Source organism: Otolemur garnettii, unplaced genomic scaffold (genome assembly GCF_000181295.1).
Source record: "Otolemur garnettii isolate 467f Iridium unplaced genomic scaffold, OtoGar3 scaffold00034, whole genome shotgun sequence".
NCBI lineage: Eukaryota > Metazoa > Chordata > Mammalia > Primates > Galagidae > Otolemur > Otolemur garnettii.
Genome location: NW_003852429.1, coordinates 9,747,289 through 9,770,436, shown reverse-complemented (window position 1 = coordinate 9,770,436; position 23,148 = coordinate 9,747,289). Strand labels below are relative to the sequence as shown.

The following is a 23,148-nucleotide window of genomic DNA, read 5'->3' as shown; positions in this document are numbered from 1 at the left end:
TCTCTGTGTGTTTCTCTGTGTGTGTGTCTGTGTGGTGTGTGTCTCTGTGTGTCTGTGTGTGTGGTCTTCTCTTTTTAATTTAAGAGATATATACATGACCTCATCTTTAAAACAGACAGTGGTGATATCCTTTTCTAAGAACTTTTTTCAATTATAAGCAAGATACAGTGTTTCTTTTTTTAATTTCCTGTTACAAATTGAGGCACTGTAAAATTGCCTTTATTCTTTTGAAAAAAGCTAGGTTGATTTCAGGGAAGACATCTCATTTAGGAGATTCTGGTTTCCTTCAACTCCTTAGAGGGAATACCTCTAGTATACTGGTTTCTCTTGATAGTCATTGAATATTAAGGGAGTACCTGACAACTGGGCCTAGTTTAGGGCCAGTTTTATAGAATAAGATTCATTCTTTTTTTTTTTTTTTTTTTTAGACAGAGTCTCACTATGTCGCCCTTTGTAGAGTGCTGTGGCACCTCAGCTCACAGCAACCTCAAACTCAGCCTCCCAAGGAGCTGGGACTACAGGTGCCCACCACAATGTCTGGCTGGTTTTTGGTTGGAGTTGTTGTTGTTTGGCAGGCCTGGGCTGGGTTCGAACCCACCAGCTCTGGGGTGTGTGGCTGGTGCTCTAGCTGCTTGAGCTATAGGCCCTGAGCCAGATTCATCTTTTTTTGAAAGATTGCAGCATCTAGGTAGGTTATGTTGGTGCCTGGTCTGCATTTAAGTTACCCACAGTGCCTTGCATATGGTAGGCATCCAGTGTTAGTTATTGAATTGAGCCAAATGGAAATCGGATTCATTGAGCTTTCTGTGGATGAGATACCAGGTATCTGTAAACAGTCATTTTTAGGTGTTAAGTCTTAAAAAGCATATTGCCCTTAATAGCAACTCTGTGCTACAACACTAAATTCTTTTAGTAATAAAAAGGATCACACACCACAGTGAGGTATTTTCTTAAGGAATGAACCAGGGATGACCCAAGATTTCTATATGTTTAAAACAATTTCAAATTTAACATCAGATGCTGGCAGGATGTTTCTAATAGCTGGGTTAGCCGGGACCTAAAGGTGCCTTTGGTTACTGACCTCTGATTTCACTGAGGTTGCATGGAAGTGTTTATGTTTGGCTTCTCCTGTGCTAGTTCGTTGCCTCAGCATATCATTTACAAATACTAGAGGGCAAGTTGAAGAGTAAACAAGTATTTTCAATCTTTTATATAATAAGCAAATAAAAATCACTCATTCTCCAAGCACTATTTTAAGTGATCTGTTTGTGAGGTTTCATTCCGCTTTACAATCTTGGCAGCTACTTTCTATTCAAAGAATTCTCTATCTACCCCGCAGGATAAGGCTGGCCTCTGGGTAAACCTGTTTACCAGTCCTCGATCATGGACCCCCGTCCAGGGCTATGCCGGGTGTTTAACTAGTTCCGTTTAAGTAGCTGCAGTCTGGATTTCCAGAGTCCCTGTCCTTCTCTCTTGATCTCCTGGTCTCTGGCATCCTGAGCTCTAACAGAACACTGTCATACTGCAGAGGGCAGTTGAACTCTTTATCTGGGCTTTTTACTGAGAAAGCAGAATTTGCCCGGAACAAAGGAAAGCAGCAGGAGCTCAGGGCAGAAGAGACAGGAGTCATGTTGAAGTCTGAGTGGAAGCTGTATTTGTATTCTGGGGACCACAAGGATGTCGCTGGCAGGTTGGATTCTGCAGCCTCAGGTTCTTTGTGCATGGGACAGTGAAGTCACACCTCCAGGCTGGGGTGGGGGAGGTGCGAATTCTAACCATTGTAGAGCCCACGTTTTTCCCAGGCCTGCTCTGATGGTAGTGTTAACTGACCTTCTCCCAGCTGTAATTTAAGGATGAAAATACCTATGAATGGGCATTAATTTTGTTGAGGAAGTTTAAATTACTCTGAGTTGTGCATGATAGTACACGTTTACATTACCTGTGATTTCTCCGCTTGCGTTTCCTTTCATCAGAGCAGGGAAACATTAATGTATGTACTATTGAATTGGCAGCTTGAAAGAAATCTGTTACATGTGTGCTTAAAGAATGTCCCACAGCTCCGTACTCCTCCAGAAATACAAGTATTTTTGAGAAAATGCTATAGCTGTAGGTTAAGATCAATAAGGCAGGAGGTAGTTCAATTTTCAGAGGTGGTTTTGAAGCTGTGTTCAGACATAATGTTACTTGAATGTGCTATTGTATTTCAAGATGTATTAGTCCACTTGGGCTGCCATAAAAAGTACTTCAAACTAGGTGGCTTAAGCCACAGAAATTCATTTTCTCACAGTTCTGAAAGCTGGAAGTCCAAGGTCAAGGTAACAGCAGGGTTAGTTTCCTCTGAGGCCTCCTCTCCTTGGCTTGTGGACAGCCGCCTTCTCCCCGCGTCCTCACATGGTGTTTCCTCTGTGTGCACCCCACCCCCACCCCCACCCCACCCCCGTTGTCTGTGCATCCAAACCTCCTCCCCTTATAAGGACTCCAGTGGGCTGGAGGGGGGCTCACCCATGTGACCTCACTGTATCTCTTTAAAGACCCTGCTCTGAATACATTCATACTCTGGGGTCCTGGGGGCTTGACTATGAACTTTAGGGGACAGTAACACATAACAAGAAGCATTCATTTAAGACAAAGGCCAGTGACAGTAACACATAACAAGAAGCATTCATTTAAGACACAGGCCAGCGGTAGGAATAAGTGGATCTAGAAATTGCCTCAGGCAGTGACCTCAGTCTTCACCCTGTAGTGAAGGGAGGGATCTAGTGAGAAGAAACACAGGTGTTGGAGGTTCAGACCCAGCATCACAGCCTTGGATAAGAGCTGAGGGGTGTGGAAGTCATTTATCAACCCTGAAGGGCGGGTCCTAGAGTAGCCACTTCACAGGGCTGCAGTGAGAAGAGACCACACGTGCACCGAATGGCCACTTTCGGGCGGCCCCGGCTTTTCTCAGCTGCTGGAATCATCATTGGCAGTAGTCACACTGCCTACCCTGATCCCACACGTTTCTGTACCACCGTCTCCTGTGGGATTGCTACTGGGCTTTACAGGATCCGGTCCCCACAGGAGCTCTGGGCATCATTGCTACTTTTGACCACCGTCCTCATGAGCCTGTGCAGCCTTACTGCCCTGGGCTCAATCCAAGTCCCCACTCCTTTCTTTGTCCTTTCCGCTACGTGTGTATGGCTGAGACAGTGCTGCGTGTGTGTTGGCCTCCTGGTGCCCTTGCTGCAAAGTGGCCTGAGAATTCCTAGCCAGCCTACTGCTGGGTGTCCTGCTCTCCTACCTCCTTTCCCACCCTCTGCAGTCAGTGAAATGCCCTCTCTCCTCTCTCTCCTTTTAATGGAGGTGAAATTCTCGTAACATAAAATTAACCAGTTTAGTTCCTCAGAAAATTAAAAACAAGAGTGTCGTATGATCCAACAATTCCATTTCTGGGCATGTACCCAGAAGAATTGAAAACAGTGATGAAGAGACTTTGAGCGCCCACATTCACAGTGGCATCATTCACTGTTGCTACAGTAGGAGCACCGAGTCTGTCCGGAGATGACGGATAAACAGAATGGGGTGTACCCGTACAAGGGAATATGACTCAGCCGTAAAAAGGAGGGAAATTCTGGCCCACATGACACAGATGCACAGGTACCGTACACTTCCTCCTAGGAGAGTCCCGAGAGGAGCCGGATTCATAGAGTCACAGTGTAGCACAGTAGTTGCCCAGGGGAGAGCAGAGTGAGAGTATTTAATGTGTATAAAGTTGCAGTTTTGCCAAATGAAAAGTCTTGCAGATGGATGGTGGCGATGGACGTCCAGAGTGGCCTTGTTCCTGTCCCCGCTCACCCATCCCTTCTCATCCTCTCTGTTCTGACTGTTTGAAACCTGATTCTCACGTTCACCTCACTTCCCCGCTCAGTATGTCACCAGTTCCTGGGCTTTTTGCTTCCTTGATGTTCCTCAAATCCCTTCAGTACTTCAGCATCACCCTAGTTCATTCTGCTGTCCTCTATCCCCAGGACTGCAGCCACAGCCTCTCCCTCACCCCAAGGGACAGAAATCTCAGCACGAGGCTCCGCCACCCTCCCATCCCATCTTACAGGCTGTGGGTCAAATTGTGCTTCCCAAAAGATGTGCTCAGTCCCTAACGTTGGGGCCTGGTATGTCACCCTATTTGGGAATGGGCTTGTTGCAGGTGTAATTAAAACTTAAGTTGAGTTGGGATCACATAGGAGGGGACCATTAATCCAGTATGACTGGTGTCCATGTAAGAGAGGGAAAGAGACACAGAGACAGGCGAAGGGGGAGAAGACCACAGGAGACGGAGGCCGCGGTCAGGAGGTGCAGCGGCACGCCAGGGATCCCAGCAATGCCAGAGTGAGGAGACAGGAATAAGTCTCCACTGGGGAGCCTCCAGCAGGAACTAGCCCTGCTGACACCTCCATCTTGGCCTCCAGGACTAAGGGGGCAAGACCTCTCTGTGCTAAGATCCCCAGCACTCTTGGTGCTGGGCCTTTTTGCAGCAGCCCCAGGACACTCATAGAGGTAGCGTGCCGAGCTTCAGCCACTCTGAGCCAGTGACGAAACAAGCCTGCCCTTGCTCAGGGCTCCCTGCCTGCTGCCCCTTGTCCTCTGCACTCCAATGACAAATGGGGCTCTTGCTCAAACCAGGCACCCCTCCACCCCTGGAGCCCTGCCCATGCCGCCTCGTCCAGCTGGGCATCCTCACTCTGCCAAAACTCGTCTGCCTGTAGCACCCTCTGAGACCTTTGTGGTGACAGGTGTACTCACATGGTTGTTTGACTCCTTGGTGGGGAGTCTGATGGCTTTGCACGCTGTGGTCTCTCAGTGCTGGCACCCTGACAGACATGGTCAGCTGGTACCTGAGGGAAAGAGGGAAGATGGACTTTATCAGGTGTTGCCCTAGTCCAGACTACCATAACAGAGTGCCAGGGACTGACTGGCTTAAACAACAGACATTGCTTCCTTATGGTCTGGAGGCTGAAAAGTCTAAGGTGAAGGTGTGGGCAGATTGGGCATCTGGTGAGGGTGCTTACTGGTTCCCGGTGCTTACTTGTCCTCACGAAGGAGCAGAGGGGAAGCTCTCGCTCGTCTCTTTCATAAGGGCTCTGATCTATTCCCAAGGTCTCCACCCTCCTGACGCCATCATATTGGGGTTAGCATTTTGGCCTGTGAGTTTGGGAAAGACATTCTGCCCAAACAGACATTAAGTAAAATGCTCGTGCTGCAGCAGAAGACAGGTGTACAGGCAGGGCTGCACTTGTGTAAAAGGGTGGATAGAATCATGGTTTCTTCCTTTCATCTCTGCACGTGATTGGACTCTGTAATCTCATCTCCAATCGGGAGTGAGGGAGTGAGGTGAGGGGGATTCAAGGATTTAATAATAAAAAACCGGGCATGGTGGCACATATCTGTAGTCACAGCTACTTGGGGTGCTGAGGCAAGAGGATCCCTGGAGCCCTGGAATTAGAGGCCAGCCTAAATGATATAGAGAGACTTTGTCTCGGCTCACTGCCTGTGGCTCAAGTGGCTAAGGCGCTAGCCACATACACCTAAGGTGGTGGATTCGAATCCAGCCCACGCCTGCCAAACAATAATGAGAGCTACAACCAAAAAACAGCCAGGCGTTGTGGTGGGTGCCTGTGGTCCCAGCTACTTGGGAGGCTGAGGCAGGAGACTCGCTTGAGCCCAAGAGTTGGAGGTTGCTGTGAGCTGTGATGCCACAGCACTCTACCCACGGGGACAGCTTGAGCCTCTGTCTCAAAAAAAAAAAAAAAAAAAAGAGAGAGAGACCTTGTCTCAAAAAAAAAAAAAACAATGGAAACAGCCCACCCTGGCAGTTTTCCAGTTTTCTGTAGTGAGTTCTTCAGTTACTTCCCGTCTGTCCTGCTTTGGTGATGCTACCTGCTTGTACCTTCCTTTCTTCTGATCTTTTCTTATCAGAGTTGGGGGCTGAACCTCAAGCAGCCCTTTTCCCACTGTAGGATTTTAGCCAAAGTTCTGGTGGGTGTATTTTTTTTTTTTAATCCCTTTACCTTTTGTCTTCAGTGAGAAGCCAGGATAGAGTTCCAGGCTCTGAACCAAGTCTGTCCGCTGATAGCCAAATAATCATCTCTTTTCAGGTTCATTACAACGTTGGCAAAAACCTGGCTGATAAAGGCAACCAAACGGCAGCCATCAGATACTACCGGGAAGCTGTGAGGTACGGCAGGCATGCCTCAGGAAGGAATAAAATCTGAATTATGTGTGGGTTGTTCTTGCTGTCTAGCCTAAAAAGTGTATCCTCTTCAGGATAGGGTGGCCAATTCCTGGGAGCTTAATGAAAACTTCTCTGCATTAACGGTCGGCTTGGTTTCTCTCTCAACTTCCAGATTAAATCCCAAGTATGTTCATGCCATGAATAATCTTGGAAATATCTTAAAAGAAAGAAATGAGTTACAGGAAGCAGAGGAGCTGCTGTCTATGGCTGTACAAATACAGTAAGCCTTGTTTTTAGAATTATGCTGGGGATGAAGACGTGTGCTCCTACATTCCAGCCTCAACCCTTTTTTCTTGTTTACTCTTTTACAAAATGCTCTTCTAGGCCGGATTTTGCTGCTGCATGGATGAATTTGGGCATCGTGCAAAACAGCCTAAAACGGTTTGAAGCAGCAGAGCAAAGTTACCGGACAGCAATTAAACACAGAAGGAAATACCCAGATTGTTACTACAACCTCGGCCGTCTGGTAAGCACAGCATGCCCTGTGCCTCCTTTCTTAGTTATAGTAGAATGATACTAGTGACACCACCTAGCACTCTCCAATTTAAAAACTTTTTTAGAGACTGAGTCTCATTCTGTCGCCCAAGCCACAGTGCAGTTTTGTGACCATACCTCAGTGCAGCCTCAAACTCTGAGGCTCAAGCAATCCTCCTGCCTCAACCTCCCAAGTCACACATGCCACCATGCCTGGCTAATTTTTTCTTATTTGGGGGTTTTGCTGTGTTGCCCAGGCTGGTATTGAATTCCTGGCCTCAAGTGATCCCCCTGCTTCAGTCTCCCAACTCACTGGGATTACAGACATGAGCTACCACACTTGGCCTACAATTTTATAAGTTCTTTATCATGTGTTTATCTCATTTGAAGGCAGTTATTTGAGCTCCTTATGAGTAATTGTTTAAAGCTCTAATTAGAGAGCAAGTCAGATTGAGTTAATCAAGTTTAAGAGACCAAGGCAAAAGGTTATACTGAGGAATAAATTAAAAATTTTTTAATTCCTCCTATCCTGTAAAACAGTGCTCCAAGGGGTAACTTCCTGATAAAAGTCAATTTCTCTGTCTTTAAAACAATAACTGAATAAACATTAAGATTAAAAAAAAATCAGTAGTGTGATTTCTGCGTTTCCTATTCTTTTTTCTGAAAGGAGCAGATCTCTCCAACTGCAGGGGACATTTCCCCCCAAAAAATACAGCCATGGAGGGCACACAATTTATTTGAAAGGGCTTTGGCATTATAGAAATAGGAAGTATTGTGTTTCATAGTAACTTTATACTTGTAGTTATTGACAGAATATGTATAAATCTGATTGCTTTTGTTTTGCTTGACCAAAAAAAATAAGACACATACAAATAACAAAATGTTTTCAACAAGAATGATTGTATTCTCCCCACAGTCCTCTGTTTAATGTGTTTCTAGTATACTTAGATTTATTGGATAAAATTGTTAAGGAGAAACTATTTGTTCATTTTAGCCAAACTGGAGTGCATGTACAGTGATGTGCCTTTTAAAGGAAATTTTTATGTAGATTTCCAGATTTTTAACCTCCTTAGCCTCACAATGGGATAGCATCCTAGTGTTCTAAAGAGAGGCCTATTTATTATCATTTTAAAGGCCTGAAGCTTCTTGGTTTTAAGGATTCCCTGTGTTATCAAAACCAGTAGTTCCTGAAACCGGTTTATACATGCACATCACCCTACCCTCCTCAGAGTTATCAATCAAAAGCTCCACAGGGGATCTGTATTTAAAAATAACCATAGTAAGCCCCCCAGGTGACTCCTACACCCTGTCCTTGGTCCTGCATCTGGGAAGCAGCTCTGTCTGATTTTTGACCTGACAGATTGAGTATGAGCAGAAGGGACCTTCTGGAGAGAGTCGCCTAGAAAACGGCTTTAAGTGTATTGAAAGCCAGGTGTTAATATTTGCCACATTGTGAATGTCTTTGGCCTTGATGTCTTTGTTTCTGGACTGGGTAGCCATGATTTTGTGAGTTGGAGGGTTAGAATTTTATTTTATTTTATCTTTCATGTATTTATTTATTTTTGAGACATAGAGTCTCACTCTGTCACCCTGGGTAGAGTGCTATGGCGTTGTAGCTCACAGCAACTTCAAACTCTTGGCCTCAAGCAATCCTTTTACCTCAACCTCCCAATTAGCTGGGGCTACAGGCACCCAACACCGTGCCTGGCTAGTTTTTCTATTTTTAGTCGAGATGGGCTATCAGTCTTGCCCAGGCTGGTCTTGAACTCCTGAGCTCAAGCATCACACCCACCTCGTGCTCCCAAAGTGCTAGGATGATAGGCGTGAGCCCCCATGCCCAGCAGGGATAGAATTTTATGAGTGGAGGAAACGAGATGGCAGGAACACATGGCTGAGCAGGGGTAGCAGTCAGACCTCCCCTGCAGAAGTCACTTGGTGTGGGCGGATAATGATGACATTATCAATTTTAAAGGGAGCATGTTTTAGTTATGGTGTGCCACAGGAAGGTGCCTTTTCTATGTGCTTACTCCAGAGTAGAAAAGAGAAATTCTTTCTTCCTGGGCTCAGAGAGGAAGGTGGCAGGCATGTGCTAAATCTCTGAAATAGCCAGATGTTTGGACAAGGAGGAGCAATAGCTCCATACTCCTATTGTCCTGTGATCTTCCTCTAGCAGCGCTCGGCCTGGCATGCATTTCTGTTTTCTTTTACACTTTAAAATTCTGTGCTTTGTGAGCTAGTTACACGCTTTGATGTTGGAACAGTTTCCTCTACGAAACCTGTAGATTCAGGGAGAATTGAAGCTATTACAGAGAAAAGCTGTTAGGGAAGGACAGTGGAACGTCACTCACTGTAATGATGCAAATAGAGGCCCCCAAATCTTCTAAGTGAAAATGTAATGACTCCCAAGGACCCTGTACTCCAGTTCACGTACAAGGTGCAGTTGTTCCTCATAGAGTTAACGATGTGAGAAGGGGGCTGAGTGGGGAGGGGGCAAAGGTGGTGTTATCTGAATACGTGCACGGAGGCAGTTTGAATACAGCAGGCAGGCGTCACTGTTTCTGTTTACCGCGTCTGCTGAACTAGTGCTTGAGTGAAATCTGAGGCTTGATTTCCACACGAGTTTTTCTTTCATTCCGGGGGCCGCTCTTCCCTCGGTTGTTGCTTGCAGAGTGAGGGAGTCCACCTCCAGCCCCCGGGTCTTCCTGCCCAGTAGCTGCCAGTCCCTGCGGTTCCTTGGGATTCGGAAAGCAGAGGATTTATGCTAAATGTGCCTTCTGTAAGAGTCAAGTACAAAGAAAGGAACATAAAATACAAAACACCAGCTTCATCATGTGCTCCAGTCCCTGGGATTCATCACACTTGAACTTGGAAGATCATCGGTGGGACGGAGCAGACTGAGACCTCACATGACTCTTTGTTTATATTGTTTACTGATTATGCTGCCCTGAAATGGTCTTCCTGTGTTCCCTTCCGCCAACTGTTCCTGCTTATTGAGGCTTATGCTCCCCATTGTAGTTTAATTATCCAGCTTTTGCCTACTTGACAGCTTAAAAGCATTAAGAGCTTAATCTTTAACAATTCAGCTAACCCATTTATATATTGGCGAGTAAGAGGAAGGCAATACTTAAAATTTTCTGGTTTAGAAATCCTTCTTTAGTAACAGAAGACAGAAATTTGTTTTGATTTCTAGCCCAGATGAGGAGAGAATGTGATGCATTTCTCTTGTGAGGCAGGAAATTAGGCAGAGCTAGGTTCCCTGGGACATATTCCTGATCTCAGAGTTATAGTAGCAGTGGCTGGAGGTACCACCAGAGACATTCACAATGCAAGGATTGATTCTACCAGTCAGGATTTGTTCAGGAGAACATAAACCATGCCAACTATTTTAAATGGAGAAAATTTAATAGAAGGAATTGGGAAGGTGGAAGAGCAAAAATAGAAAGGTAATATTAACTCAGAGATTAGTAAATACAGTAAATCCTGTAGGTTTAGGGAACAAACAGGAGGAGTAGAGCTATAAGAATTTAAGAACTCCGAAGGAGCTCCGGGGTTACCACAACCTCGAGAGCTGAGAGGTGCCTGTGGCTCAAGGAGTAGGGCATCAGCCCCATATACCAGGGGTGGCGGGTTCAAGCCCGGCCCCGGCCAACACTGCAAAAAAAGAGCTGAGATCCTGGAGAAACAACCACTCCTTCCAGCTCTGCGGAGGAGGGGACACAGCCACGTAAGAGACACTGCTTCGAGAAGGAAGGCATGAGTGAGGGTCGGGGAAGGACCACTCCCCTCTCCCCACCATCTGACACCTGTGACACTTGTTGGTAGAAACTTCACACGGAGTGGTTTACAGACCCCGAACCCTGGCCACACAGAATACAGAGGTCCAGACACGGGACTGGTCGGTGAATAACGTGCACCTTACCCGTCCTCTTTCTGGATGGGTGGTTCTTCTTAAACCACCGTTTTTCCCTGCTTCCCTTAAACTGTTTGTTCCTTCTGTATGGATGCTATAGGAAGAACTGAGGTCATGACAAAGACCAAATGAAACAGCAGAACTCAGTTCTGTTGTTATGCTTCAGTAAATAATGATACTTGTGGTAGTAATGATAGCAATGAATGTGAAGAATTTTGCTGTATTGTATAAATGAAGTTATGTTGCTTTTCCTGGGTGTGTTCAAATGTCACCGTGGATTTTCTCCAAGTGACTCAAATGCTTATCACTTGCTGGAGAGAATTGACTTGAGAAAGCCTGGGGACGTAAAATAAGGTCATTTAAATGTTAGTCTAATTAAGCATCCGAAATTATTTTTTTAACTTTTCATATCATTTCCTCATTAGAGTAAAAGACTGTAACTTGAGTTTCTGAGTCTTATTTTTTTAAGAGATAAGAGTCTCACTTTTTTGCCGTTGGTAGAGTGTTATCCTGTCACAGCTCACAGGAACCTCCAGTTCTTGGACTTAGGCGATTCTCTTGCCTCAGCCTCCCGAGTAGCTGGGACTACAGGCGCCCGCCACAATGCACGGCTAGCTTTTGTTGCAGTTTAGCTGGGGCCAGTTTCGAACCCACCACCCTCAGTAAATGGGCCAGTGCCCTACGCACTGAGCCACAGGCGCCACCTGAGTTTCTGAGTCTTGAGGGAAATTTCTGGCAACATCTTTAGCAAATGGGTCCTTTTAAAGGTTTCCATGACTCATTAAATCTTTCTTTCTCTTGCGTAATATGCCATCTATTTGCGTGTGTGTTATAGGACAAGTCAGAATGTCCCTGTTACCCAAAGAAAAGACAGACTTGGCAGTACGTAAGGGAACCGCCTTGAACTCAGATAAACCATGATCATTTATAATTTTTTGCACATTTAAAGGGATCAAGTACATTCAGATGAAATGGTGCATTTCAGCCAAGTTAAGGGCAAGAGGGTGACCTGCTAAAAAAAATCCATCACTTTCTCCCTCTGTGGGCTTTTATTAATGATCCAATGTTAAACAAAATTCCCTCTCAAATGAAAGCAACAGATAATTCTCTCCTTCCTCAACAAGGCAAATAGGCTCCAAATTGTCAGGAGGTTTTATATTACTATAGGTGACTTTTCTAAGGAGTTCGCAAACTATGTCTGATATCCTCATATTTTCATATTGAGTATAGGGATAGGGGGCGGCACCTGTGGCTCAGTGAGTAGGGCGCTGGCCCCATATACCAGAGGTGGCAAGTTCAAACCCAGCCCCGGCCAAAAACTCCAAAGAAAAAAAATAACAATAAAAATAATATTCCAAAATAGCCAGGCGTTGTGGCAGATGCCTGTAGTCCCAGCTACTTGGGAGGCTGAGGCAAGAGAATCGCCTAAGCCCAGGAGTTGGAGGTTGCTGTGAGCTGTCTGACTCCATGGCATTCTACCAAGGGCAACAAAGTAAGACTCCTTCTCTACAAAAAAATTTTTTTTTAAATTAAAAAAGTTTAGGGATAGGCAGGCAGAGAATTCTAGACCATCCTTCCCAAGGGGAGCTGGACACATACAGCTCTTGGTTATGAAATTATTTGAAAAACCAGTATTCTGTGTACTATTCTAAATGATACTTGGTCAAAGATGGACTGATGAAGTCTTTCTGTAAGAAGACGAATGGTAGTCTTTTGTGCAGTATTTCAGTAGTCTGAAACATGATTACATTAATTAGAATCACTAAATAATAGATTATAATTAAGACATTGGGGTGAGGAGCTCAACCACCTAGTTCTAATTCCTGTTTAATCATTTCTACTTATGCACATTTGGGAACGTTACTTAATTTCCCTGTGCCTTACTTATTTAATCTATAAAATAGGGATAATAGTAATATCTACTTCCTTGGGATCATTTGAGGACAAAATGAATAAAAGCTCCATAAATAAAAGTTTGTTTTATTTGTTTGTGTGTTTTGCTTGTTTTGTCTTCGGGGGTTTGGTTGGGTTTGGGTTTTTTAATAGTGTGTCAGAGAGGGAAGGTTGTAAACTTCATCTGCAATATTGACCTGTTGGCCTTGCTTTATTCTCAGTATGCAGATCTGAATCGTCACGTCGACGCGTTGAATGCGTGGAGGAACGCCACCGTGCTGAAACCAGAGCACAGTCTGGCGTGGAACAACATGATCATACTCCTTGATAATACAGGTGCGGGAAGGTGAACTAAACGGATTGCCCCCTTAGTACGCCACCATCGAATACTTAGGAGCTGGAGATGATTGTGCTTCCCCCCAGTTTGAAAGTTAACGAATATGGAGCTAAATATTTTATGTTATCAAGTAGGATTTTCTGAAAGGATAGACATATTGGAATATGAATGTTTGGGAAAATGACCCTTCATTTTGCCTCTTCCCTTAGAACTGGAGCAGGGTCATGGGGGAAGAGATGTGGTATCTCCTTTCTTCGGAAGAAGGTGGGCTTAAGAAATGGGTGGTGTTAGGTCTGTGCTCCAAGTTCACCGACTTGACACAGAAGAGATGCTCTCAGATGACACAGCCATGGGGTTAGAAGTTACTCTGCCCACTTGCCTTTAAAAACCCAAAGAAATGATGATGGTAGACGCAGAAAGAAATATCACATGTTCTCACTCCCATGTGGAGCTAAAAACGTGGATCTTAGGGAGGCAGAGAGGAGGATGGAATTAAAGTTATCAGAGGTGGGGTGGGGGGAGTTGGAGAGAGTTTGATTTATCGGTACAAACAGATCAGAAGATAAGTTCCTTAGCACGGGAGAGGGACTCTAGCTAACAATTTATTGTATATGTCAAAATAGCTACAAGATTTAAAATATTCTCAGCACAAAGAAATGATAAATGTTCGAGGTGATGGATATCCTGAATACCTTGATTTGATCATTACACGTTGTGTTCCTGTGTCAAAATGTCACATGTGTACTCCATAAATGTGTACAGTTATTACATGTCAATAATAGGTGCTTTGATATATGTCTGTCGCTAGGCAAAACACAGAACTCATACTTCAGTATGATAAATATGAAAGTGTTACTATGATACTCTTATTTACCAACTTGTTTTCTCTGCTTTGGGTATAACTGGTATCTGGGGAAAAATGAAAGTAGATTTTATATACAAGTTAATCAAAAGCTGTTTATGTGTCACATCAGGATCGTGCTGAGTTGTAGTGGCTTTGCCGCTGACGAGATGGTGTGCAGATGTGTACGTAACGCATTCTGCCGGGACTTTCCTAAGTGTTTATTCATAACTGCTGTGTACTATGCACGGAAGCCCTTTCAATTCTAGAGACAAAAACGCAAGTACAACATTAACATGTTTCTTACTTTTCCATTTTTTACTCCCAGGTAATTTAGCCCAAGCGGAAGCAGTTGGAAGAGAGGCCCTGGAATTGATACCCAATGATCACTCTCTTATGTTCTCGCTGGCAAACGTGCTGGGGAAATCCCAGAAATACAAGGTGTGTAAACTGCAGCCCATGATTCCTTGCAGTTAAGGCCAGCACCTGACAGAAGTCATAAGTGTTACTTCTGCCCCAGTTAAATTCGGAATCAAGCCAGAACAGTGGCAGTGGTGCGCCAGGGTGGCCCGGTCAGTTTGTTTCCTGGAGAAGTTGCCCAGAAGATGCACGTGGGGGTCGAACTTGGCATCCTTTCTCATCAGAATTAACTACTGCTGTACCACGTCGGCTGGGGCGGGAGCAGGCAGGGGGCTGCTACACGCCGGCCTCGCTTGCTGTGCGGCTGGTGAAGAGAAGGACTCAGAGTAGTGCAGGAATCACCCCAGTCCTGCCCCGGCTCAAAGAGGTTGACTCTCACCCTTGGCTGGAGCTCTGGGTTTTATTTGTGGGTTCCGTCTTCTACCCATGGAGGATACATCACTGGTTCTTGTGCTTCTGAGTTTTTCTTCGTCTAAGTTATAGGCCATCAGCAAGGCCCACAGGTTTCTGACCCCAGATATTGCATCTGTGCTCTGGCTGGGCCCCCAGGCTCTATCAGGAATAAGCTCTGTATATTGAAGGGGACTTGATGTTCCTAACGCCAGGATCTCAAACTTTAATTCTGTATGTCAGACAGAATCACCAAGGGAGCCTGTTGGAACACAGATGCGCTCAGATCATCTCTGTGGGCCAGGTCAGGGAGAATGCACATTTAGCTGCATCCTGGGCGCCTGACACGATGTTACGGCAGCAGCACCTTCCCTCCTTTTGTGAGCAAAACAGGCGCGACTGACTAACATTTCAGCCTGGATTTACTTCCCCCTTCTTGTTCATTACATGTCATTATCAGTATAGTTTTCCATAAGATAGTAAAACATTGCACGTGTGTCCCTCCTGTTTGAAAGTTGGGGGATCTAATGGCTTCACCACACACGCGTAGCATTTTAGATCGTGCTCCGGAGGTGGCTTGTGGAGGAGTTCAGGTTTGTCTTTGATGGATTTACTTGCATAGCAGGGGGAGGCCAGGTTTACAGGTTTCCCTTCTAAATGACCTTTCCAGCCATCTGTCTGCTGGGGGCGGGTCCAGAGTCTCGGTCCTCTTCCAGTGACCCAGCTACAGTGAGTCATCTTCAAGATGTGCCTTATATAATCACTGTATTGATTTTTCTACCATCCCAGTTTATAGATTGGAATTTCCATTAAGGGCACAGAACTCAGGATTCATTTGACTTCCAGTTCACGCTGTTCTTTTTCTCCCCCCAGATAAATTAGAAAATATTCCGTAAAGCAGAATGGAGAAATCAGTTTCCCATTTCTCTACACATTTGCTTCCTAGTTGTTGAGGCCAGAGCACTGGGCCTAAGATAAGGGCGCAGAAATGGAATCTGAAGGCAGGAACTCACCAGGAGCTCTGCAGGAACTGCCATGCAGGGGGGCATGATGGGACTTCCCCAGCAATGACGGCAACCACCAGGCAGGCATTTAATGTAGTTTTTCAATTAAGGGTTTAGAATTGTAAATAAGTGCTCAGGACTCTTCTCGTAATGCACATATGATACCTGTTTCTCTTGGTTGGCTATGTCCCTGATACTGTTTGTTTCAGAGGACCTGTTTCCTTACTGAGCTTGGGGCAGGATGGGGTGCTGTGGGGAAGAGGGCATCTGTGCCCACAGACCCTCCAGCTCGGCTATGCTCACTGACCCACCCAGGGCAGGGCAGGGCAGGGCAGGCCTCTGCCGTCTGGAGCTCACTTTGCTCCTAGATACCTGCTGTTGTACGCTGTCACTCACTTAGCGCATCTTCTTAGAGGCCCTGGAGGCTCCTGGAAATTGGGGCCCAGTTTTCAGGGACACTTAGTAAGCACCCAGTTAGTAGTCGTGAAATGACCAAATGCAGCTCTCATTGGGCCCTGAAACAGTCAGGCTTTGGGAACCCATTCTGAGACTTTGATGTGCAGAGGGAGCATATTCTCGTGATACCATGTGGTCCTAGGGCACCTCCTTATCCTGTCTTGGCAGCCCTTTTGAAAACTTAACAGCAGTCACTTAACTGCTCCTGGCCTCAGCTTGTTCATCTGTGAAATGGAGGCAGTAATCTGCTCAACCTCCTGACAGAGTGATCTGAAAAAATATATAAAAACATAATTTGTAACTATTAAATATATATACACACACAGATATATAATAGTTTAGTGATTCTTAAATACATCTCTAAGGATAAAACGTAGTAGAATTTATTTTACTTCTTGGCATTTAATTTCCATTTGGGGGCGAATGTGATAAAACTACAAAAGTACTGTTTTCCAGTGCTCAGAGCGTTGCTTCCAGACTCTTTCTCTTTCTGTACTGCTGATTACACGGCCCAGTCGTTTCAGAGCAGTTGATAGAGCAGTTTCCAAAAGTCTAGACGTTTATGCCCCACCCTGATTAATTTCTTTTGCCAAACCTAAATATTAACTGACTTATTTTCTTGATATTTTTCTTTGAATAGATTTTTAATGGAAATACAGGGTCTGGCAAAAGTTGGGCCCTTTTTGTACTTGGGTGTGATGTTGGTGTGTTACAAAATTACGTATTTATGACTTTATAATAAAATATTGGCATAGATTACCAGCTCATAAAAAGGGGGTGTTATTGGTTCCATTATTTGTAATTTGCATTCTTTGCACATAATTCTGTAATATAACCATATCACACTCAAGCACAGAAGGGTGTTACTTCTGCCCAGCCCTGTGTATTTTAGAGCAGACACATCCTGTCATTACTGTACACAGAAGGTAACTGAAAATGAAACATTTTATGAAACCTTAGCTAGATGTTCTTCTGGGCAAGGCTCTGAGCCTGAAGTCACCCTCTGTTACCTTCCGAGGGAGACTGGCAGGTGTAGGCAGTAGTTCTCAACCTTCCTGATGCCTCCTAATGCTGCGACCCTTTAATACAGTTGCTTATGTTGTGGTGACCCCCAACCATAAAATTATTTTCATTGCTACTTCATAACTGTAATTTTGCTACTGTTATGTATGGTGATGTAAATATCTGATATATGGGATGTATTTTCATTGTTACAAAGGGGTCGAGACCCACAGGGTGAGAACCGCTGTGTTAGAGGGTGTGGCTCTAACACTGGGCTCAGACTCTGCCCTGACCCAGTCAGAAGGAAGGAGGGGTAACACTCTCCCTGTGTGACTCACGGTTTCCACTTCACTTCAGGCCACCTCCGTGACCTTCCCGAATCCTGAATCGCTGCTGGAGAGCACGGACAGGAGTGAGGGGCTGTCACTGCAGGCACTGCCCGCCTCCCACGGCTGTGGCTGAGATGACCTCAGCCCCTCAGCCCTGAACGTGGGCGCTTGTTCCTACTTAGAAACACACATTGCAAGCCCTTTCTCAGTCTTAAACCTCTTTTGAATGTATTTTGTCTACCATGCTTCATAAAATATTGAATTTCTTTTTCTTTTAATTGATAAAAAAAAATCCCAAGTTTAAATGTGAGTTTATTGGTTCATTGGCATAAATCAGGTCATTGCCTGGGTCTTGAAGCGTTCAGACACCTCTACAGAAGATCGCTTTATAAACAGTTTGCTGCTTTATGAACAGGGCCATTTAAAAGCCTGATTTATGGCCAGGCATCGTGGCTTTCACCTGTAATCCTAGCACTCTGGGAAGGTGAGGTGGGAGGATCATTTGAACTCAGGAGTTCAAGACCAGCCTGAGCAAAATGAGACACTGTCTCTACTAAAAACAGAAATATTAGCTGGTTGCCTGTAGTCCCAGCTACTCAGGTGGCTGAGGCAGGAGGATTGCTGAGCCCAGGAGTTTGAGGCTCCCGTGAGCTAGGCTGACACCATGGAGCTGTAGCCTGGGCAACAGAGTGAGACTGTCTCAAACTAAACAAAAACAAAAAAAGCCTGATTTAATAGATGAGCATTTCATAGGATTTGAATACCCACAGATGTTGGGATGTAAAGTGGCTGCACACCTGGCGCCCAGACACAGGCCCAGGCTGCCCTGGTTACCTGGGATGGAGCCATCTGAGCCGTGCTCACCTCCTCCAAAACTACCCCTCCTCCTGGCGCCCTTTTGCCCTTTGCTCCATGTGCCATTGTGTTTCTACTTTTCCTCCCAGTTGTCTCCACCTGGGAGTTCTCACAGCACCCTGCAGAATCCACGCCCTGCCTTTCCAGACAGCAGCACTCCCTCCAACCCCCACCTACCCCTAAAGGTGTCAACTCCCTGTCTTCAAACCACTGTGTCCCCCAAACCGGCCCTCTCCTCATTGTCCTGGGTGATGTCCATCCTCACTGGCATTTGACTAGTTAGGTGAATCACTAAAGAAACAAATCTGACATTTCCTAGAAAACTCCTAACTTGCCTTTTTTCTTTTAAGACACAGGGTCTTGCTATGTTGCCTGGGTTGACTCAAACTCCTGAGCTCAAGAGCTCCTCCTGCCTCAGCCTCCCAAGTACTAGCCCTAAACCAGTTCTCTAGTTAACAACACTTGCTTTGCAGTGAAGGGAGGATTTTAAAATAGATTTGGTTCCTTCCTATTTCTCAGGTTTTATATTTTAAATGGAAATGTTTGAAAATCATCAGAAGCAGCACAGCTACTTAGAAACCGCTGCAAAACTATACAATCCATTTGATTTTTTTTTCTTTGCAGCCTATCTGATGTGGTAGGAACATCTTGAACCTCTTTGAAGAAGTTTCAGCTACTGAAACTTGGAACGTAGGCACAGACTTTGAACTGACATCCTGGATGTTATCCTGATGTCTTTATTCAGTCCCTCTTGGATGGCAGGTCTAAAATACAAATTTTTTTCTCTGCCAGCTCTGTCTGAAAGTAGTGGTTTCAGAGATGTTCGCTCCCCTTCTCGACCCATTTCTCAGGAGTGCCACAGGCCATAACAGGGCAAAGGGACTGGTCCTCTTATACATTATAAGGTGCGTATCTTAGATATGGAAAACCCATGTGGAAAAAGTCAGCATAGCACAGGTGGAAGCTGCAGAAACTACCCTCAAACCAAGCGCTTTGGTTAGATAAGCTCAGCATTTGCCACTGATTAGGAATGCGAGTGTAGGGTAGGGTAAACACCTCCGGGGACAGGTCAGTAACAGATTAGGCGTCTTTATTTCTCAGATCATAGGAAGGTCCTGTCCAGCCGGCAGCGGTTCAGCAGTGATTAGGTAGGAAGACACTTTGCCCTGTTTCTTAGTGACCAGATTGGAAGTAAGAACTATTTAGAGGAAGAACTGGTCTGCATAAGAATCAGTTCATGCCTATTAGGGGCGTTTGGTCATGGTCATATCCAATACTATGACAACTTAGGTGACAAGTGGCTATTCCTTCCTTATTCTCCCTGCTCATTTTTCCAGCTGAATGGGTTGCATTCTGGTGTTTCTGGTTCTTAAGGGAGGTGAGATAGGTCCCAGCTCCTGCCTCGAGAGCCCTGGAAATGTGATCCTTGGTGCTGGCTGAAGACGGCACCTGCAGGGATCTAGTCGGCAGCCTGGCCTCTTCTGTTCCCCAACTTTTCTCATCCTCTATAGCACCTTGACCCCAGTGACCTCCTTCAAGGTCCATTCCAGCTGCTGCAGGGCGGCAGGTGGCAGAACCCTGGAGCACATCCATCCCATCTCTGAGGTTGGCACCGCCCCAATCACTTTTGCTTCCTTCTAGCTCCTGGGGCCTCCCGTCAGAAGAGGGTGGTCCCACTGGGCCTCCTGAGCATTTCTGGAAGAATGCAGTGGCACAAAAGGAGGATGTTAAAGTTTGAGAACCAGGGGATATAACCAACGATAGCTTTGCTTTGTGGACAACAAATACCTTCTCTGTTATGTCTTTCATTTTTTTAGGAATCTGAAGCTTTATTCCTCAAGGCAATTAGAGCGAATCCAAATGCTGCAAGTTACCATGGTAATTTGGGTAAGAAAAACTTTCAACTTGAATCATATTGAAGTTCTATGTAATTTTAATGGAATGGGTGCATTTCTAGAAAATCAGTGTTGGGAGAAGATTTTTTCAAAGCTAGCCTGTATTGTCCTTCACAATCTGGTTTTTCTATTTATTTATTTATTTGGTTGGTTGGTTGCAGCCATCATTGTTGTTTGGCGGGCCCAGGCTGGATTGGAACCTGCCACCTTAGGTGTATGTGGCTGGCGCCTTAGCCACTTGAGCCACAGGCGCCGAGCCCACAATCTGGTTTTATAATGTGGTCTAGTTATTACATTTAAAAGATGGCAAAGTGACAGTCACATTTATTGGTCTGAAGGCATGAAAAATCAAAAAAGAAGAACAATTGTCCATTCTTTTTATCCCCGTCTAGTGATTACGACTCAGATGTTCCTTGTCTGTGTGAAGGGTCCTGGGACGTGAAGCTGAGAAGCCGTGGAAGTGTCTGACTTACCTCCTTTACCTTCCTGCTTCCATAGGAGATCTTCTCCTTACAGCCTGGTTTTCTCTGCTTTCTTATATCCCCTAATGCTGTGGCTAAAAATGCATTTATAATCATTTTTTCCTAGAATTCATTTCTTCCTGTTTTGTTGTTGTTGTTGTTATTGTTTGGGTTTTTTTTTTTTTTTTGAAACAGTCTCACATTGTCACCCTGGCTAGAGTGCTGTGGCATCAGCCTACCTCACAGCAACCTCAAATTCCTGGGCTCAAGTGATCCTCCTAAGTAGCTGGCCCTATAGGTGCCGGCCACCATGCACAGCTAATTTTTCTATTTCAAGTAAAGACTGGGTCTCGCTCTGCTCAGGCTGGTCTCAAGCTCCTGAGCTCAAGGGATCCTCCTGCCTCAGCTTCCCAGAGTGCTAAGATGACAGGTGTGAGCCACCGTGCCCAGCCTTCTTCCGTTTTTTACATCTCCATAGTTCAGATTTTTAGAGCACAGCATGGCAATGCCGTCGGTGTTTAGATGCTCGGTCATATGAATTTTCTCCACCACATTGGTCCTGTGCTTGTCACGGAAGTCAGGAGGTGTCCCCAGGTGCTCTTCTGCCCATATAGAAAGTTCGTTTTATTAACAAAAATCACCATAATAACCACAGGCTTATAATCAGGTTTATTGCATCTGTCATTTGAGGGTCACATCTTGATATCAGAGGCCTCACTTCCAAGCGGCAATAAACAAGCTGCAGCTTCAGCAAAAGAGGAAGGAAAACCTTTATTGAAAATGAGCAGCTGGATTTCTGGGACATCAGTGCTCTAAGCGGGGCCTGGCCCCACGCTACCCAGCCTCGCTTCCTGGAAATTTCGTGGCAGTTTCAATGACAACTAATGCACTTTTGTCTTTACTTCTTTATGTAATAATGTTGCAACAGGCAGATGTACCCTGTCCAGTACTATGAAGAGCCTTAGACATAACTGGCGGTGGGTAAATCTACAATCACCAGGAGTGAGATTACAATAAATAGTTTTCAGTACAAACAATATTTTTTCAACACAATGATTTTGGGAACTATTTGCAAAGAGTCTGTACTATTTCTTTGCACAACTGGTTAGGAATACTGCAAGTTATTCAGAACCATTTCCAATGAATTTCACCTCCTGCTATTTCAGCTGTGCTGTATCATCGCTGGGGACATCTAGAGTTGGCCAAGAAACACTATGAAATCTCCTTGCAGCTTGACCCCGCGGCATCAGGAACGAAGGAGAATTACGGTCTGCTAAGAAGAAAGCTAGAACAAATGCAAAAGAGAGACGTTTGATCCTTTTTCCTGCATTTTTTTTTTGAGTTTGCGTGTGTGTACATGAGGCATATCATTGATATTATGCGGTTAAGTTTAACCACTTAAGTCTAAACACGTTGTTTATTTCTGTTATTTTTTTCTATGAAAACCGAGACATGCAAAAAGATTATAGCACCAGCAATACACTCTTGAATGCTTGATATGATTTTTGCATTGAAATTGTATTTTTTCAGATGATTCAAATGTAATTCTAAAATTCCAAAAATAGTCTTTTTTAATTAAACAGAAAAAGAGAAAAAATTACCTTGAAATGACTTTTAGTAGCGTTAAACCTGCATTTTGGGATATATGCCTTGTTGTGTGTGGACTAGCACTATTAAACTTCAATGGCAGCCAAGAAAGAACAGCCTGGCTCCTACAATTTATAATATAAATATCAAATGTGTCTGTATATTAGCATTTTTATTTAATGACCAGAAAGAGCAAATTAAGATTCTTGGGGGTTTTTTTTAATCTCTTTTTAAAAAACAATATACAGTGAATTTTGTTTATAAGGAAATATTTATTTGTACATTCACGTTTTGAAAAGGTAAATAATTGAATGAGGGATGGAAATGTGTGTATGCTGTTCTTCTCTAGGAAGAATTGCCTCCTGCAATGTTTGTTTTTTTTGTTTTTTTTTTTGATTCTCCAACTTTGTGCTGTTTCCACGCGTATGTTGCCACTATCAACAGAAAATTCAAGCCATGTTTTAGGCAAGAGCAGGCAGTCATCTTATTTTTGTTATATAGAAGGTTAAGAGGTGACACATCTTTGTTAAGTTGCATTTATCTGTTTTTAATTGTAAAGCAGTTTTCCATCTTGCTTAGTGGAACTAACAGACATTATCCAGAAAAATACAAAATGTTCTCTCGAAAGGAGCCACAGTTGGGGAGTTTGTGGCATTTTTGAGAATTATTTTTCCTGTTGTATTTGATCTGACCATCATGTTGAGATTGGTTCTACTCTGTATGCTGTGGTCCTAATGAATCATGCAATCTCCGTAATTTCTTATGCAGTAAAATTATTACACAAACTAGTGTGAAAATGTCGCATTGCCTTCTTCATAGATGATTTTCATGTCAGTGAATTTTGTGTCCTCTTTTCTCTTAAAATGAAATCAAAATGGCCAAATCTTTTCTAGATGGGGCTTCTGTTTATTTTAGGGGAGCATTTCATTGGCTTGCAATGGTGTTACCCATGTTCAGAAAACAGAGTGAATGGACCCATACTGAGATGAATCTGTTTTGGGGGGTTTTTTGGACAGAGTCTCACTG

General features: G+C 44.4%; 1 protein-coding gene across 3 annotated transcripts in view; it reads left to right on the top strand.

The window, feature by feature from the left end:
• The window catches only part of TMTC4 (transmembrane and tetratricopeptide repeat containing 4), a 62,901-nt gene extending 39,989 nt beyond the window's left edge, over positions 1 to 22,912 (top strand). For 2 of the 3 annotated variants that reach the window (XM_023513103.1, XM_023513102.1), the window contains 7 exons: positions 6,132 to 6,211; positions 6,381 to 6,488; positions 6,593 to 6,734; positions 12,767 to 12,881; positions 14,052 to 14,164; positions 19,997 to 20,066; positions 21,702 to 22,911. In XM_023513103.1, coding sequence (XP_023368871.1) covers positions 6,132 to 6,211; positions 6,381 to 6,488; positions 6,593 to 6,734; positions 12,767 to 12,881; positions 14,052 to 14,164; positions 19,997 to 20,066; positions 21,702 to 21,850 — 777 coding nt within the window. In that variant the 3' untranslated portion in view covers positions 21,851 to 22,911. Of the gene's footprint in view, positions 1 to 6,131; positions 6,212 to 6,380; positions 6,489 to 6,592; positions 6,735 to 12,766; positions 12,882 to 14,051; positions 14,165 to 19,996; positions 20,067 to 21,701 lie in introns of all 3 variants that reach the window. The other variant, XM_003789604.3, reaches the window with a different exon arrangement.
• Positions 22,913 to 23,148: the final 236 nt, after the last annotated feature.